The 18,606-nt window shown below is 39.3% G+C and overlaps 1 protein-coding gene across 5 annotated transcripts in view; it reads right to left on the bottom strand.

The window, feature by feature from the left end:
- The window catches only part of tcf4 (transcription factor 4), a 259,813-nt gene that overhangs the window by 11,483 nt on the left and 229,724 nt on the right, over positions 1-18,606 (bottom strand). For all 5 annotated transcript variants that reach the window (XM_085413413.1, XM_085413411.1, XM_085413410.1 and 2 more), the window contains 3 exons: positions 17,929-18,008; positions 17,516-17,725; positions 2,519-2,657 (listed from right to left, as the gene is read on the bottom strand). In XM_085413413.1, the coding sequence (XP_085269539.1) occupies positions 2,519-2,657; positions 17,516-17,725; positions 17,929-18,008 (429 nt within the window). The remainder of the gene's footprint in view (positions 1-2,518; positions 2,658-17,515; positions 17,726-17,928; positions 18,009-18,606) is intronic.

Genomic DNA, 18,606 nt, shown 5'->3' with positions numbered 1-18,606 from the left:
ACGCAGTCACAAAGTGACGCCGGCGGAGACAAACGCGAAATTCGAGGACGCACCTCCATGTTAATTAAAGCTTCTTCTCAGGGCTGTTTCTTTTGTCTTTCTCACATCCTTCCCTCGTGTTCTAGCTTCCTTTACCGCTCGGCGTTCTCAAAAGCTGTGAGCAGAGGTTAAGTCTGACGTGTGTTAACACTGGAAAGCTGTGTGGTGTTAACAAAGTGCTACAGCACAATGCACCGCACAAACGAAATCTGAAACTGACTAAAGGTCCTCAAAGTGTCCTTTGTCCAGCAGGCTCTTATTCTGAACAATGTGCTGCTACATTAACAGAGTTTGTTTTTTTTGCCAAAGTTGTTATATACTTACAGCTATTTCCTAGTATTTAGTAGCAAACCCCAGTATATACTTCTTTTGTGTTCTCCTACTATTATCTATTTTAATTATTGCAGTTATTATTTCTGATACTGTGGGTTTTTTTAAGTACTTATCAACAAATCTAGCAATGTTTTGGACAAATCAAAGCTACTTTCTATAGAACACAGTTGCCAGCCCTGCACCATAAGCTCTCAATAAGGTGCCGCTCTCCACTTCTACTCCAATTCATATCACTGTTTTTGAAACATTGGTTATTATTAATTCTTCATTTATTACTTTCTTTGGTCTTTGTTTTGGTAAAATCCAGCTAGAAAACTGTTCTAGTTTAGAATATTCTCTGGAAAAAGGGAAGATATAACAGTCTAAGGCTTCACTCTACACCTCTTTGGTCATGAATTTGTGGTTTTCCTGTTTAATTCAATTCTATGTTGTCAAAAAAATATTTCTGTTGTTACTTATTGTTACACATTTTTGAAAAAATAACTGAAATGAAATTACTATCATTATCAGTTAGACAGCAACAGAGAGGACCATTATCAGTGTGTTCTGGTGGTCTTAGGGCAGCTGACATAGATATAAATGATTGTGTGACAGGAAACAAACATTCGGTTACTTCCAACATTCTTTCTAATGAGTAATTTCACATAAATATATGTGATATTGCAGTACAGTATTTGTACGTAACTTATGCTTGTGCTGTTTTTTTGCTAGACAAAACTGCCTAATTTAATCAGGATTTTAGAAATGCAGAGCAGCAGCTCATGTTTGAAGTTTCTCTGCACTTAAGTTGTAACTGTTAATATATAGTTTTTATGGGCTGTGCTTTAGTAAATGTTTCATACTCGTGTTTATTGACAATAGAAACTTTATTTGGCTGTAAAACTATATAGCAAATGTGAATATGAAACATTATGAACACAGGCTGTTGCATGTAAGCTTCAGAGAACCAGGCTACACTGTTCTGTTCGCATTTTGCAGGCCTATAGGTGCAACCTCATGGCTTAAATAAATAATGGCTGTGATGCGTGACATGTTTAAAACTCTGAATCACAACTGCAAAGACTGACATAAATCCTTATTTTCCAAATGTGTCCTTTTGGTTGAGTGGACCAGACTGTGGATGCACCAAATGGATTATGTTTATTTAAAAGCCGTGTTTAATTTGGGAGAACTGACTATTAAAATTATATTAATAATATAGAAATCCACGTATCAGCACATGTTATACACTGAAATAACATTACCCAGTTTGTTGAGCTAATACCATAAATATTGCACAAGTATGAATGCAACATACCATCAATATTGTATATAACATAACTATTAAAGTTAATAATTGTTTTGAAGTTGAGAAGAAGACAGAGGAGGACGCCACAGGTCTGCCACTATAATTGTGCGCTTGCTGCCAAATCCATTTTAATAGCCTTTATTTACAGCCTCCACACACCCTCAGCCCTGTGTGTGTGTATGAGTTATGAACTGATGCAGAAGTAAGGAGTAATAGCTTCTTCTTCTTCTGCCAGAGTGTGTGTATGTGTGTTTTCTCCCTCTCACCTCATTACACACTTGGCTGTGGTCGGCGCTGGCTGAACTTTGCTGCCAGCAGAGTCATTTTCAGCCTTTAAAATTGAGCACAGGGCTAATTTGCTACACAGTGCACTCATATACACATTTCCCTCCTGCATATTCATATCACACACACGGTGTATTTGTTTAGCCTGCTCGGGCGATGAAATTCTGAACCTGACCCAGGTAAGGTTTTCCCAGTTTTCTCTTCCTCCAGTTTATCTCCAGTTTCTTTTTCTGTACGTTTTCTGGTTGCACTTTTTTAGGTTGTCCTGTGTTGGGATTAACTTCCAGACCTCCTATTTTTTCTCTTCTGTTTGTTTACTACTTCTTCTTTTTTGGACAATTTCTTCTCCTCCTCCTTCCTACTAATTATGATCTACTTGAGAGATGCTGCCTTTACTCTTTCTTGGATCGTTGTATTGTTTTAAATCATGTTTGTCAAGCGATTTTTTTTCCATATAAACACTTGATGTTGAGAAAAAGGTTTATGCTTCAGTGTGAGCCAGGGAACATTCATCTGGGGACACTGGCAGATGCAGCGTTTTTGTAATTTATCTATGAGTGTGCAGGGTCTCACCACGGTACGGGTCAGGCTGGCTGAGGTCCGGCGAGGTGGCTGACTGAACCGGCAGCTGAGGTACCGGCACCTGACCCCCCATCGAATGTCCTCCACGCAAACCGCCCACACTGCTGCCGTCTTCTCTGTGAGAGCCCACCTGGAGAACAGAGAGGAAAGGTGTGAGGGAGAGTTTCAACGAACAGCTGCTCTGATTCTGTCTACAGTCAGGACTGCAAAACAAAGCATCTTCCAGTTTCTAAGTCCAGATGTAATCTGAGCATTGGTCTACTCTGATGTTCTCCAGGTTCTTTTGTAGAATGTCTTAACTTTTGTCATTTCTGTGGAGGTTTTCTTTACCAGCAGGGTTTTGATCTCATGAGCCTTCTGAATTTAAAGGAGTTTGACCTTGATTAAAAACAACGATATATATGTCTGTCACTTTAATTAATTAAATTTAAGTTATACACTGCCACTTTAAAAAACACTTGCCTTCAGCCACTTCACATTGAAAGGTAACGACTATAATATTAAAGAGAGACCGTCTTTCCTATGAGCAAGCACTTGGCAACCGTGGAAAGGAAGAAGTCTCTTAACATGATGAGACCTCCTACTGAACCAGGATCAGCCATCTACCTCAACCAGTTGAGGGGTGAGGAGACAGAGAAAGGAGAGAAGAGCCCCACAGACAACAAAAAACCACTCTGTAGTTTTTAAACAGGTTAATCATACAAGGTTATATAGCATTTTTACTGGGGACTACTTCTAAAGGCGGATTAGCACACCCTGTTGAATTTGGCAGCAGGATGGCTTATGTTGAGTCCATGTGTGTGTTCATTATAATAAGGAACATGTCACCAAGTGCAACATCTGCAACACTGATGTGTTTTCAATAGTTTTTGGACAACAATGGATTTCTGTGGTTTTGTTACACAGGCAATATCCTTTTAATCAGATCAGTTCGCTGATGGCTTTGGTTATTTTGCATGACTTTCTGACCATAAGAAAAATACTAAACATTACGACATATCACTTGAAAGTCAGTAAGCACTAGTCCACACACTAATTTCTTTATTTTAAGCTGAGTTTTTATCAGTTTCTAACAAGAGTTTTAAAAATCCTTTAGTATGGATATTTATATGAAGCAAATGTATGAATTTCATTTACCCTCTTAAAATCCTCCAGGTCATGGACAACCCACCGAGGTAATGGGATAAGATTTGGGAAAATACTTTTATTACTTTAATTTATTACTAATTAGAGTACTTACTTCATTTCTATTGTCTGTTTATATTAGGAATTTTATGGTATCATTTCACTTTTCATGAAACAAACACTGTAAATTGTAATGAACTCTTCCTTCCTTTCTTCCCTGAGATGTTGTAGTTCTGTCTTTGCCCTGTTGAGGGCAACCTCACCCTTCCTAATACACTGAAGATCCCCATCGCTCCTATCTTTCCAATCTCACATGCATCATTCCCATCAGTGTTTTTTTTTATTATTAATTTTCCATTTTTCCAATTTTCCAGACTCCCTGTTTTCACAAGTGTGTGTGTTCGTGTGTGATTGTGTGTTTCAGTACAGGTTCATATCTCCATGTCTGACATGTATATTTACAGTTTCTTCTTTTTTTGGCTCCAAATTGTGTCTCCTTGTTTTTCATGTGGATTTCAGGGAAATACTGTATGGGTGCGTGTGTGTATGTGTGTTCTTTGCTGAATCCTATCCATCTGTCTACCACACACACACATGTACATGCACACACACATGACAGCACAACAACTGACAATTATCTTAATGCCCATATGTTTAATTGTGGGATTTCTAATTCCCAGAGCACCAAGTAGCTTCCAGCAGGGACTCACTGTTTTGGCACGAGATGGATTTTTTTTTTGAAGTGTGCGTGTGCGTGTGTGTGCGGGCTTGTTTGTGTGTGATGCCAGCTTTCTCATGGCATCCTGTGGTTCTGGTCTCTTTCTCACCCTCCCTTCCCTGAGCTTTGTTTTACTTTGAACATTTCAGCGGGGCTGTTGATAAATATGAATTATGATGATGGGTATGCTGTAAAACAGTCCGATATGAATGTCGGGTACAGACCTTACACACCAATCAAAGCTGAATGGCAGCTCAAACTTTGCATAGACACACTGTTATAATGAGCCTATTCCGTGCTACTATTTTATTCGTTCCCCCAGCCTGACAAAGTGTTCGTGGTGTTTTGGGAGTGGATATGTTACCCTGACCAATCAGCAACCAGTGACGTATCCATTTGGCTGATGTCATCTGCAGTCTAGATGTATGTATTAGTGGTTCAGGGCCACCTTCTTATGTAGTGGTTTATAAATTTAATATTGACTTGGCCTGATTCCATAATGAGGGGTTTAAATGAAGCAACCATTCTCACCTGGCTTGTTCTCATCCTTCATCCATTTTATTTGTATACTTTCGTTGCAGTTTAATAGTTTTAATGTTTCCCTAAATGCATGTGTTTTAATAGTCCTCTGTGCACAGGGCACCCATGCAAAGGTGGTAAACTTGATATCACTGGGCCATACTACATATATAAAGGTTGCATGAATGATATAAGAGTTTTTCTGGGGTGTTGCTAGCAGCAGCTAATGAAGCGTTGATTCGCTGGTCTCACGCTGAGATGAAGAGCAGGCTGCAGAAGTCTGGTGAGCAAATTTCTCAAACTTTTCCAAAGACACCGACTCAAAGTGAAGTCACTTTAGGCGATTTATCATGCCGCTTGCTCAGGGATTTACACGTTTTTTCACATATGCATTCCTCGCTAAGACCAGGAAATGGACTTTGATGTGTAAAATCCCCCCATACAAAACTCTGAGCTGCTGATAAGCTCAGCATCAGCTGGCCCCAGCAGGTTCCTTCTTGTGTCACTAAACTGCAGGTTATGTGATTCTTCAACTTCTGTAAGAACATATATGCACCGTGAAATCGGCGCTCCTAAAAGTCTTTATGATCAGTTGCTGCACCGTGTGCCTCAGTTGGTATTAGCGTAAAAAACACATGACACTCAAAATAAAAGCAGGACCAGGATTCCAACTTGGAAAGTAGAAAGCACATCCAGCTAGGAAATCCCGGATGCTGCATTGGTAAATAGACATCATGTTATGTGTTGCTTTTCTAGTCATCCATTCACATATACATGCATACAGAGCTTTAGAAATCACTCAAACACTGGCGGATGCATCGGTGCAATCTGGAGTTTATTGCCCTATGAAATTTGGACATGTACGCTAGTGCAAACATTTACTTAAGTCCAACAGAAGCTGTTTTCACAAATTTACTCTGTGACAATTTGAGGACAAGTCAGGACATTTTCCACATGCAGCACATGGCAGGGACTGCTTTAAACGGCATTGCACTCCTGGACGTGCTCCATGTGGTTTAGGTGAGGAAGGTGCCTGAGGTGCAGGAAGAAGGACATATGATCCCCACTTGCTAGAGAAAAATTTACCAGACAATTAACTTTGATTTTCGCGTATCAGCACAATCTGACGTCACATAGGCTTCTTACTGGGGAAAGACCAGTTAATATCTGCTGGGGATTATCTAGAAAAATTATTTATTTTAGTGCATGTTTGAAGGCTACAGTTGGGGAAACAGTGTATATGGATTGTGCAGATGACAGAGCAACACAAATGTATTTTTATTGTTTTTCCCTTTTAAATAAGTACCCAATGACATCACACTTTTTCCTTCAGCTTCTAATACTTTTAAAGACGATGAGGTCTAGAGGTGGTGTTACACATTGCTGTCAGTTTCAGAAAATCAGCTTTTAACTAGATCAAATCTTAACGGTGAAGGTATGTTTTGACATATATTTTAAATGTCTTATATGCTGTGCTTCACTAGTTCAGTTTTTATGTATCCTAGGATAACCATAGTGTAAATAAGGTTGTTTTGAAAACCAAATCCCTCTGTCTGCCTGTTAATCCAGCTGGCTGACAGCGAGGTCTTGCCCACCACATGCCAAACTCCCCTCTCGCTCCGTGCAAATATCACAAAATGTCGACAGGCTTGTCAGCATGGGTGTGTGTTTCTGTGCGCGCATGTGTGTGTGTTTCAAACTGAGCGCCCTCCACCTATCCGTCCATACGTCTGCTTGCTCCCTTATTTATTGTTTGCCTCTCATCTTTCTTTCTGTCTTTTCTTTTCCGTTCTCTGCCTTTCATCACTGCCTGGATTCCCAAATGTAAAATGGCAGCAGAGAGAGAGAAACGGAGAGGGTTTCGTACATTTTTAATGGAGGGCTTTTATATTTCAACAAGCCTTCCCTGTCTCTTCCTTAATTTAGTTCAACGAGGGGAGAAGATGAGGAGACAGATGGAGGAGAAAAATATAAATAAATTACACATAAACTGATCTGCTGCTGGTGTAAACCCGATAGATACCACAAGGTGCAGCCACACCCACTTAGGCACCATTCTTCAGGTTTAAATATAATATCAGCTTTTCAACAAACGGAGATGTCAGAATGTCCCTGAATGCAGCAGGGAGACTTTTAAAAACAGTCACGAATTCATTAACATGTCACAACAACTTCGTAACAGACAAAATTAATTTTCCAGTTTTCACATGATAATGCAACTTTGATTAAACATAAAAATAGAAAAATATACCTCTGTAGGTTTAATTCTGATTGACTATAATTAATAAAGAATGGCTGCCTTGAAGAAGAGAAGTCATTATAAATGTAATGAATATGATTTAAATCAGCGGTCCCCAACCCCCGGGCCTCGGACCGGTACCGGTCTGTGAGTCGTTTGGTACCGGGCCGCGAGTGTTGAGGCTCAGGTGTGAAATGTATGGTTTTCAGGGTTTTTATTGGTTTTCAGCGTTATTTTGTTATCGTTTTTATCGTTTACTCGGTTTTCCTGGGTCTTTTCACGTGTGTTATGAATAAATCTTCTTTTCTTCGGTACCGGTACTAGTTTTATTTTGTTGTATTTATCCGCAACACCTTAAAGGCCGGTCCATGAAAATATTGTTGAGCATAAACCGGTCCGTGGCGCAAAAAAGGTTGAAGACCGCTGATTTAAATAACCAACTTCCCCTCAGGGCCCAGTGACACAGGCCTAGAGACTGGTCGGCAACATTCTGTCAACCACACGTCACTAGGGAAAAATGTGGTCCTTAACCAGCTGGCAAACAGTTGCTGGTAGCAGCTAGGTAAAATTAATCAAAAAGAGGTTTACAGTGCTGCAGCTACACTGAAAAACCTCCAAATGTCTCTAGACAACTACAGGTGACTGTGGCAATGTGTTAGCAACCAAAGCAATCACAAAAAAGTTTCTGGTGGATCTCACTCTTTGAAGCAGATTTTTCCCAGCAACAGCAGGAACCATTCGGTAACCAACTGGGGAATACATATTTTTCCCTAGTGACCAGAGGGCACAAGTGGCTCAACGGCCAGTCTCTCATCCTTTATCCCAGTGATCCCTAAACTTTTATATGAACTAAAAAAGTAAACAGTGCCTCCATAAGTCTCTGCTTCTCTCGCTGTGTACAAGCTAAGCAACCACTGCAGCTGCTAAAGCCACAACGCTTGTGCAGGAGGAGGCCGGGGTGGATAGATCAGTCAACATCCTGTTTCATATATTTTAACAGAAACCCAGACTCCCGAATACCTACCTAAGAGCTTTTGGTAGATACTAAGGAACTACTGCTGGTTTACACTGCGTGAGGCTTTGTGGTTAGGCATTCAGACGGTACTGCTGAAGGAAATACAGTAGCAGACTTTGTCATACCCAGGCTGGTGAATGTTAAGAGGTTCAAGTTTAAAAAGTTCCCAGATTTATAAAAAAAATAAATAAAAATCAAACAATAAGCTGATGGATAATGTCTCAGTCTGACAGGCATGTGTACGTTTGTTTCCGTTTAACTATTTGACAATCATTGATATGCAACACATTTCCATCGCACCTAATAAGGGCTAAAAGGGTTTGTTCGGCAAACCTTTAGGCAAAGAATTACAGTGTAAACATTCTACATTAGTAACAATATAAGGATATTGGAAAAATTTGTTTTAATGTCATCCTAAAATAATCTTATCTGATTTTATCCCTGTTCCAACAACATTAATTCCATTATTTTATGTACTGTATAAATGTTCTTGCAATGAACCAAGCAGAGTCAGAGACAAACATAAAGGCAAAGGTGCTGAGTACCTGTCATCTGCAATGCTACTGATCAGTGGGATCAGTGCACTCTTTTAAAACGAGTGTGCGAATCCAATGATTGCGCAGGAAGATGAAGGAGAAGAGAAAGAAGAGAATTTCTGGGTCACGGGATGACACACATTTCTCATGCAGTCGTAAACAGGAGGGAGAAGTCTGCCCCTGCTGCTGCGGTCACAAATCCGAGAGAAGGAAAATAAACTTTGCATCTCTGTAAATTGTAATATTTCACCCTGCATTAGTTGGATTCCTGCAATTTCCATTTGTCGTTTTCAATTATTGTTGAAAAGCAAAAAGAAAACCAACTCTGCAAGATAAAATTCAGAGCACAGAGCAGGAGAGGAGATAACATAAAGCAGGGTGTCCAGTGTGGTGTTCCAACCTTAGCATGTTGGTAACTGCGTCCTCTTATCTTATTTTTGTTACAGTCGTGTTTTGTTAGATTTTAGTGACTGAACTACTTGGTTAACCTAAAGTTAAAAAAACATTCAAAGGAAATCTCTTCATTTGTTGCTTCTTTATGATAAAAGTGGAAAAAAAACAAAAACAGAAAACGAGGAAACATCTTCCAGTAAATATAAGAAAAAAGAAAAACCCTCACACCTCTGTGACGTGTTTTTAAAGACATGCTAAATCACTGTGAGACCCAAAAGTAAACCACTCGGTTACAATGCAACACTCTTCTGTAGCTGTGATACACATTTGCTAATGAAACTGTAAATAAACTTGAACAAGCGCACACACTGCTACACATACTGGAACATTGAACACAGCCTTTCCTCTGTGCACACTGAACGTTTGACAGAAAGCACCTGCAACATCAGCGCGCACACACACACACACACACACACACACACACACACACACACACACACACACACACACACACACACACACACACACACACACACACACAAGACTGCTATTGACATTGGACTTCCACAGGGGAAACTACAGTGACATTTTCCAGTGGTGTGACATGTATGCATTTTTTCCCCAATTTCCATTTAATTAATGGAGTGAAGGACGACAGACTCCTTGTCACTTAAAATGCCGTTTAAGTATAAGACATGAAACAGAGGAAAATAGGTGGACAGAAATGGAATTATGTCATGTGGAAAAATGTTGTTCTTGTTATTTTTTCCTCTTTTGGAGCAAATTCCATCAGGATGATCTGTTATTTCTGTTTAAAAAATAACCCAACTTTTTACTTGTAGTCTTAAGTACTTTACCTTTAAGATACCAACAGATAAATTACAAAGAAAAATTTGTGTAAACATTTAACAGTTACTGTGTTTAAATCTAAAAGTGCAGCTTTGCAGCTTTCACCCTTTAACTTTTTAAATGTAACTTTCTTTACGTTATATGCACTGTTGACATGCACTGCTTCTTTAATAGATTCAGTGTATTTAGCTACATGTATGTAAGATTTTCAGATCTGAATCTAGGACAGCAGCTACTTTTTGCAAAGATGTCCATACTGTTTAAAATGTCTTTTTTTTAAATATTTTTTTCTTTTTCCTTAATTTATGTATATAAATATAGATTTGAATATTAAAGCTGATGAAGTTCATTTATTTTATACTTGTACTATTTTTCAATATTAAGCATACTTGCTATGTTCCTATTACTTATTTGTAATATGAGTATTTATTAAACAATACAAAATGAAATTGTTGTCCCATTTGGATTTTCATATAAACATGGATGAGATTTATGCATGTTCCATTGCTTCTGCTTCAAAACTATGTTGTATCACGTAATTATCCAGGTTGTTACAGTTTATTTATCTAATTATCTTCATGAACAAGAGGCTGAACACAAATACCCAATGATCATAACCTCATTCTCTCATAAATATTCATAATACACTGCAGAGCTGTTGAACAGAGCGCAAAGGCAAAGTGTTTTAACCCAACTTTACGACCATATAAGCAGGAAGGAAACTACCTATGTTCTTTTGAAATAAATGGTAACCATATTTAAAGCATTTAAACATTTTTTCTTTTCATTTCAGTTTTTTGCTGTGCAGTCAGCACATCACTTCCATTTTTACACCTATTTTGAGGCATCATGGCCAGCAGTATGGGGCCACTTGCACATTACAATTCTACTCTATATTATAACTGAAAATGCCATTAAAAACCAGGCACATTAATCTGCTCCAGCCTCGACTCTTCTGGGAAGGTTTTCCATGAAAAATTTTAGGCCACAGGGATTTGTTGGAAGCATACCATTGTCTGAAAAAAACCACGGTGTGCCTTAACATGGAGATTGTAACTACTATTGTAAGGAGGTAAATGGGGGCAGTAGACTTCTATCAGCTTATATGAATGAATTTAGTGTTGCAGATTATTAAAAGACATAAATGTGTTTCACAGCACTGATGCAGATTATGATCCATTTCACTTTACTGTAACCCTGCTTAATGGAGGGAGGAAGAGAGGCTTTTCTCTCTTAACCTTTCCCCTCTTTTTAGAGACACCCTCCAAACTGAGCCAGGATGCAGTAAAATAATGAGCGTGACTTAAACACATCACTGGCAGGCAGACTGCAGAGACAGAAAACAAACTCTAAAACCTTCAGTGAGAGTCTGGGGAGCACAGTCTTTTCTTCCTCTCCAATTTGTTTTAAATCAGATCACATTTAGTTAAATGTCACATCACTTTGCTGCTCATCTGCTTTGTTGGCAGCATGCAATGATGGGATCAAGCTACTTTGATATCAGCCCAGTGATGGTCCAAGATCATTTAAGTCACTTGAATAACAGCATGCCTAAATGACAGAAGGTAAAATGTTGGAACCCATGAGCTAACTTCTGTCTTTACATATTTTAATTTGTGTGCATGATGCACTGATGCTTATGTACTGTATATGTCTCCCCCTCTCACATCAGTCTACCACCTGTTTTCCCAGAGTTATGACCTCAGCTTGCAGGCGTCTCTGCCTAACACTGCCAAACTACATACAGCTGTGAGTGTGAGTGTGTGTGTGTGTGTGTGTGTGTGTGTGTGTGTGTGTGTGTGTGTGCAGCAAGAGAGAAAGAGAAGTAAGTACATCTAGACAGCAACATCAAAACAAAAAGGACAGAAAAAATATGTAATAATACAAAGTAAAATGAGACAAAGGTGTGTGTGTGTGTGTGTTTGGGAAAGAAATGATTAAAAACAGACACAAAACAGAGTAGTCACATGTGTAGGGGAGTAAATGGAAAAAAACAAAAACAAATGAGAAACAAAGAGTGAAAACAGAAGAGGAGGGGGACTAGGAAAAGAAAGACAGGAAAGGGAAGAAAAAAATTGAGGAAAAGGGTGGGAAGGGGAAGGAAGAAAGGTAGGAAAGGAGCGATAGTGCATGCATGCATATAGAAAAAGTAGTCAGTCTCAGTGCAAAGACAATGGAGTCATTTTGGAGATGACATCACCCCTTCCTCTCTCACTTGTTTCTTTTTTTCCCTGCATTTCTATGGAGTCACTTCCTTTCAAACTTCCTGTTTATGCTGTACACACACCAATAAATTTCCACAATGCCTTTGTGGCTAATTTTCCAAAACGTTCATTAAATTAAATTATGAGTACATGGAGTTTATTTGTCCAAACCTATGACAATATCCCTTAACTATATTCAATGGCAAGCTAAGATGTTTACAGGAGAGCCAGGTTTTATTACACAGACCACAATACTCGCCTCCTAGGTCACAGTCTTTGTCAGTCATGCTTCTATTTGCTAAAAATAAATCCAGAATTGATTAAATCAGCATTTTGCTGCTGTGGCTTCAGAGACGTGCAAAAGGTGTCCTTTGCATCTGACGCAGCGATGTCTTATTTTAAGAGACAGTTTTCAGAAGCAAACAAGTCCACATGTGGAGTTTAAAGGGTTTATCAGCCGGGGAACTGGAGTTTGAAGCTTTTTTTTTTTTTTTTTTCTTCACACCCTGGAGGACGGGGCTGTGGCCCCCCCACACTCCCTAGCAGATCGTTACATGGAGAAACCTTTGGAATACAAGCGCGCTGATCCACACAGGTGTTCACTGCTCGTAGACCCAAATTACACCTTTCTTGGCTGCTACTTCGAAGCACATCTGTCCTGCGTGCTGCACAACAACATTGAATATTTAGTATTTACTGCTGTTTACACTTAGCTAGATTAATGCGATTGTGTTGTGTTTAGTATGTTGCTTTGTTTTTTTTTTGTCTTTTTTTTGCTTGTTTTCTATTCTTCTCTCAACAGGTGATCCAGGAGATTTTTATTTTTTTTCTCCCCCCCTTTCTCACTGTCCCTCTCCCCTTCTGTTTTTCCTTTCTTTCCTCTTTCTTTCTCCCTTTCCTATCCCTCACTCATGTCTGTCCCATCTGTAACATCTGAAAATAAAATATAATAAATAATAAAAACAAAGATCGACCAAATGGACCAATACGGCAATGCCACGATGATCCATTTGGCAAAGTAAATCCATTGGGTATCCTTGTTGGTCTTCAGACAACAATTCTGAAAGAAAGAAAAAAAAAAAAAAAAAAAAAAAAAAAAAGAGTTTGAAGCTTCAACATTGTGCTGTGAAGTCAGAAGCTATCTTAGATGGATGAAAGTTGGAGTACTAAGTTAAAAGCTAGCAACACTAGCAAGTTTGATTAGCAAGCTGCATTCATAAACAATATGGCTGCAAAGAAGAGACACAGTTAATTAGTGCTAAAGTAAAAGACTAGAACTGAGAAACTACCCTAAGAGGGTAAGACTGATTTTTGTACCACACTGTAAATTTGGGCATTTTAATGCTTGAGTCTGTGGAGATTGGCTCACTTTTGAAGGCAGCCTAAAGTGACAGCTGGAGGAACTGCAGTATTTGTTGACTTCATTTTTTGTGCTACATTTCGCTCACTTTTTACTTCTGCTTTCACTCACCTGTTAGCTTTGGTCACTAAAAACAACTTGGTAAACTTGAGGCTTGGATTTATATTTGCCTCTGGAAACATTAGCACCATTAAAAAATTATCTAGTACATTGAAATGTGATGCCAACAGGTTACAAGCGTCCATATGTGACAGTTTTGGAGTGAGAGACCTGTTATAGTACAGATGCCAAAACACACTGTGCATCTCTGTAAGACACCAGCAGCTTTGACAAAATGCAAGAAATTGACACCATGGGAATAAAAAATGAGCTGAAAGTTTACATCTGTTCACACAAGTGAAGACTTTCAACACAATATTTTTCAAAAATTTTCACACTTATATCAATGTTGAAGATCGCATTCATCACACAGGTAGCTGCAAGAGAACTTTAAGCCAGTTAACATCTTATAAAAAGGTCTCAATTTATTTTCCTTCGCTTCTGCAGAAATGTCCAATAAGGACTGGTTTAAAATGAAAAGAAACAGTTTGGGAGACCCCGTGAAGTGATGTGACCCAGTCAGAGGGGGTGTGATGTGTGCAGTTACAGAGCTGCTGTGTTTTCAGTCTTACATTAATGAGTCTATTTTTCTATCAGCCAATAATCCAAAGCCTGAATAAACACACACACATGGGTCCTAATGACAACACAGGGAGTCATTTATGAGCTTCTGTGTGCGTGTGTGCTTTAAAGAGCCCGAAAGTAAACACTGTTTTTCAGCACTCATCCGTCACTTCATTTTCATTCTCTTTTTCCACCGGCTGCTTACATATAAAAACAAATCCAAAATGTATTTGGATTAGTTTTGCTATTAATCCCAAAAGTAGTTTAGAAAAATATTAACCTTAACAAGAAGTGAACGCAAAATGTTTTCCGGGGCTGAAATTCCAAATCACTTCATGAAGCATAATGCCAAGTTTGTATCTGGGGACGTCCAAAGAGCAAAGAAGTGCTTAGAATGATCTCCAGATGAAGCGGAAAAGTAGTTTGCAAGTATTTCCCTTCATTTTAAGCCAGCAAATTTAACAGCAAACTTAAAATTACGTCACGTCAAACGCATTTTTTCATGTCTCTCAAGTCTAACAGAAACTTTTAAAATGTTTTTAGAACTTAAAATCTGAATATCAGCCAAAGTCTGTGAGTAGTTTTTTTTTCTTAAATATATGAACAGAGACATCATTAAGCTTCCTATTAATTTGCAGGATTTACCATTATTATATCATCCTCTTATTGACTTCCTTTAGCGTACAATTTAAATGTCTTTTGAAATCAGAATACCAAACTGACCTATTTGGTTTTATTTTGGTAAAAACTATTTGATGAAAGTAGCTGCATAACACTAAAACCTACCTGTCAGTTTCTCCACAAATACTATCCCCAAAACTAGTTTCTAAACCTGAACATCAAGCTAATAACCCACAATTCACAGGGTACAGTAATTTATTACTGTACAGGTAGAAAGTGACACATTATTTTTGCCATTGTCAGCATCACACAAAATAATGGGTATTAAAAATTTACTGACTAATGACAAATGTGACCATTACGTTGAGCAAAGTTTGTGTGAGGTCCCTTTAGGCAATCATTGTATGCACGTTTCATTAAAATCTGACTAATACTGTAGGAAGGAGTAGCGTTTCTAATGATTTGTGGATGGATGGACACACGAAGGATGCCTCGCCCTTTTCTCTTCACGATGCTAATAGCAGTGAAATAGTGACTTTCTTGTGCCCAGCTTTGGTCCCAACCAACATGCCTTCAAAGCACAAGCTAAAAGAGGGAAATGTCCCCAGTAGATCAGCAGCTAAGACTTCTCTGCACAGCTTAAAAATGACACATCCTAATTTGACTCATTATTAAACACTTAGAGGTTTATTAGAAGCATTTGTGTGTGTAATCTAGTTCAACAGCGCTTCACTGGGGCTAGCCCTCCTCATGTGATGGATGAAATGTTTGAAACACTTTGTACACCAACAACCGCTGTAATGTCACCAAGTAGAATCAAAACTTTCTGTTTAAGCTTCATAAAAACAGAGGTTGTTGTGTTGGGTTAAAATAGGCTGCCCACGTGTTCCTAATAAAACGCATGGTGAGACTAAAGAAGCAGGAAGGACAAATAAAAATACGACTGTACGCAGGAAGACCGACAAAACTGGACGACACCTATGAAACTCTGAGCTGCAGTATACAGAGACAGCTGGACAGACATGCGTGAGAAGAAGATGATCTCTAGGGGAGCCAGCCAGCACACACACCAACGCACACAACACGCCCTTCAACCACAGGTGCTCTCCATTTAGAAAACAACACTTCAAAGTAAATACTTTAACAAAGAACAGAGACAGAGGGACAAAGCTCCTGAACTACTGTAGTGGGAACACAGCAAAGTGCTGCTGGCATCCCCTACAGCCTGCTGTGCTCATTACAGCCACAACAAAACATTGTTGGATCAAAAACGCTGCCAAAAAAACAGGCCTGCAAATGAGGAGTATTTGCAAACTTTGAAAACTAAAACATGATGTCTTCAAATATCTTGTTTCTCACATAATACATAAATACAACTGTGGCAGTTTCAAAAAAGAGAAATTATGTTTTCTATTACGTTTAGAATTTGTTTTGTGGAATCTCCTTAAGGAGAAGAGGACGAGGTGGTCCTCAAAAACACGGAAATCTGTTTGCGGAAGCCAGCCGAGGGGCAGCCAATAGGAATAAAGGGAGCTTATAAGAAGGGGGCCTTACAGGGACAGGAGCTAAAACAGTTTGTGTCATAAACACTTAAAACAACATAAACGGCCATCACAAGGTAAGTAAGGTTTTTTGGGTTTTTTTGAATTATGCAAAGTCTAAATATAACAATGTGGAGCTGGAAATGCACATAATTTGACTTTAAAGGTATTCTTGTAATTTAAGATATTCCATATGGTGTCGAAGTGGACTCAACATAAGTTGAAAAAGGGCCATGCTATAATTTTTTGTAATACCAATTTGTACCGCAGGATGGCGCAGTGAGTGACTGAAGCCCTTATTTACACATGTCACTGAGAGCGCATATTTATTGTAAATACAAATATAGATGAAGCCGACAAAGCCTGTTGAAGATATGGTGGTAGTAAAAGCTAACAGGCAGTCCACGCACAAAATCGTGTTAAAACATTGCGCCCTGGTGGTGAAGGTTTTTGTTAAATTCTGCAGAGGGTGATTACAAAAAGCACCTTTAATGTGACTACAAGTGACAAGAACTTTGAACTAACAGACAGAAAATAGCTCATTTCAGATACTGCCCGAGCTTTAAGACGTAAACAACGCAGGTTTGGCTGAAGATGTTCAAGCATCTGGAATTGTTTATACTGTGTACTGTATTTTATAATGGGCTTTCTCTCGCCCTCCTACATCTCCTTATGTCACACAGCTGTTTTGTTCTTTATGTTTATTGTTTCAAGTTGAAAAAAGGGCCCCAAAGTCTTAAATATGGAAAACATTACTGCTGTCTCACTTCATGTTTTCAGTTTAAACCTCCTCTCCATTCACGTTTGCTCTCATCTCTTCCTCACATTTTTTCAGTTGTGTGAAGTTTCACATTTTCTAAGTGACTTTTAAATATACAAATCTGGTCTAATTAACAGCACAAAAGGAAAGGCTGTTTTTAAGTTTTATTTTTAGAGTCCTGGGAGCATGAATCAAGTTTCATTAAATATCTTGTAAGCCTGTTTTTTAAAGAATCACATGCCTCTGATTATCTGTGTTGAAGTAACAGAATTTCTGTCCGTTTGTAAGATATTCTCTTTTACTTGTAGGCTAAAGTCTTTGGTGAAGCTCCAGAACATTTAAGCAATGCTTTCTTTTTAACTCCTACAAGACTTGACTTCACAATGTGCCTGGTTCTACTAACCATGACATCACCACAGCATAGACAGACTAACTCAGGTCCTACCATGAGGGAGTGTCTGTTAGCCGATAGCAGCCCCGTTCCATATCCGCTGCCCAGAGCACCCATGGCGCCGTTGTGCGTGTGTGCGGCCCCGATGAGGCCGTGCATGTCTCCGTGACCGCTGGCCATACCCGTTGACGGTCCCACCGCGTGGCTCCGCAGTACGTGAATGGCATCGTCCAAACGCTCCAGGCGGTCCTCGATGCGACTTTGCTGCAGAGTGAAAGGACAAAAAGAGATAAGAAACCTGCTAAATGTTCCTTTAAACTGGTTTTTTTTGTGCAGGACATCTCAAAACCTTGAGAAACAAAACTGCTTTCTACCACCTGTGATGGGTAATTAGAGAAAGTGGAAAAATACGGTTTGGGGTGAACTGACCGATGATCACAGGTGTTTTAGTGTATGTATGTGCTCACCAGAGAGTGCAGTGGAGCCTCGTAGTTTGGCGATGATGCTCCCTGCCCGCCATTCCTCGACCAGACGGCTGAACTGGCAGCTAGGAGAGAGGAGACAAGGACACATCATGTTGAGATGGAGAGGTCTGAGGCAGATTAAAAGCAAGGGCAACTTGAGAGAATTCAGACCAGAGGCGGATATGAGTAGGTGATCGGGATGGGAATTCAACTTTTTTTCTGCTTTTTTACAGTGCAAGCTGACATGTCTTCATTTGTATGTGTTCTTTGATAGGCCCAGTGCACACTGGATACACACCGACCCTCCGTGACCCTGCAGAAAATGGCTGGATGTCCGTGTGGAATAGAGCCAAAACCTCTGCTTTTATATGTCAAAGACAGAAGCCACTCGACGTGCAGCACAAAATGCCAGACAAAACGTCTTTACACACGAGGAGACCCTTTAATCGTATCCACTCGTGGTGATCAGACATAATAGGCACAGAGACGAGGAAGAGGAGACAAAAACAAACCAACTCATATCTCATAGCAAAAATGCTAATATCAGGCTTTTGTCTTTGAAAAGGTACAAGTGGTTGATTAGCATGGGCCCTCTGCAGAATAAACAAGCTTTGTGTTCCTGCTCGTCTCTGCTTTTGTGCTGGTTTTCACTCTGGGCCACATCTGAATCGAAAGGTCTCA

Source organism: Rhamphochromis longiceps, linkage group LG7 (genome assembly GCF_057381845.1).
Source record: "Rhamphochromis longiceps isolate RC_006_pf linkage group LG7, R_longiceps_female_GT1.1, whole genome shotgun sequence".
Classification (NCBI taxonomy): domain Eukaryota; kingdom Metazoa; phylum Chordata; class Actinopteri; order Cichliformes; family Cichlidae; genus Rhamphochromis; species Rhamphochromis longiceps.
The sequence above is the reverse complement of the archived record's forward strand: the minus strand, read 5'-3'. Positions and strand labels throughout refer to the sequence as shown.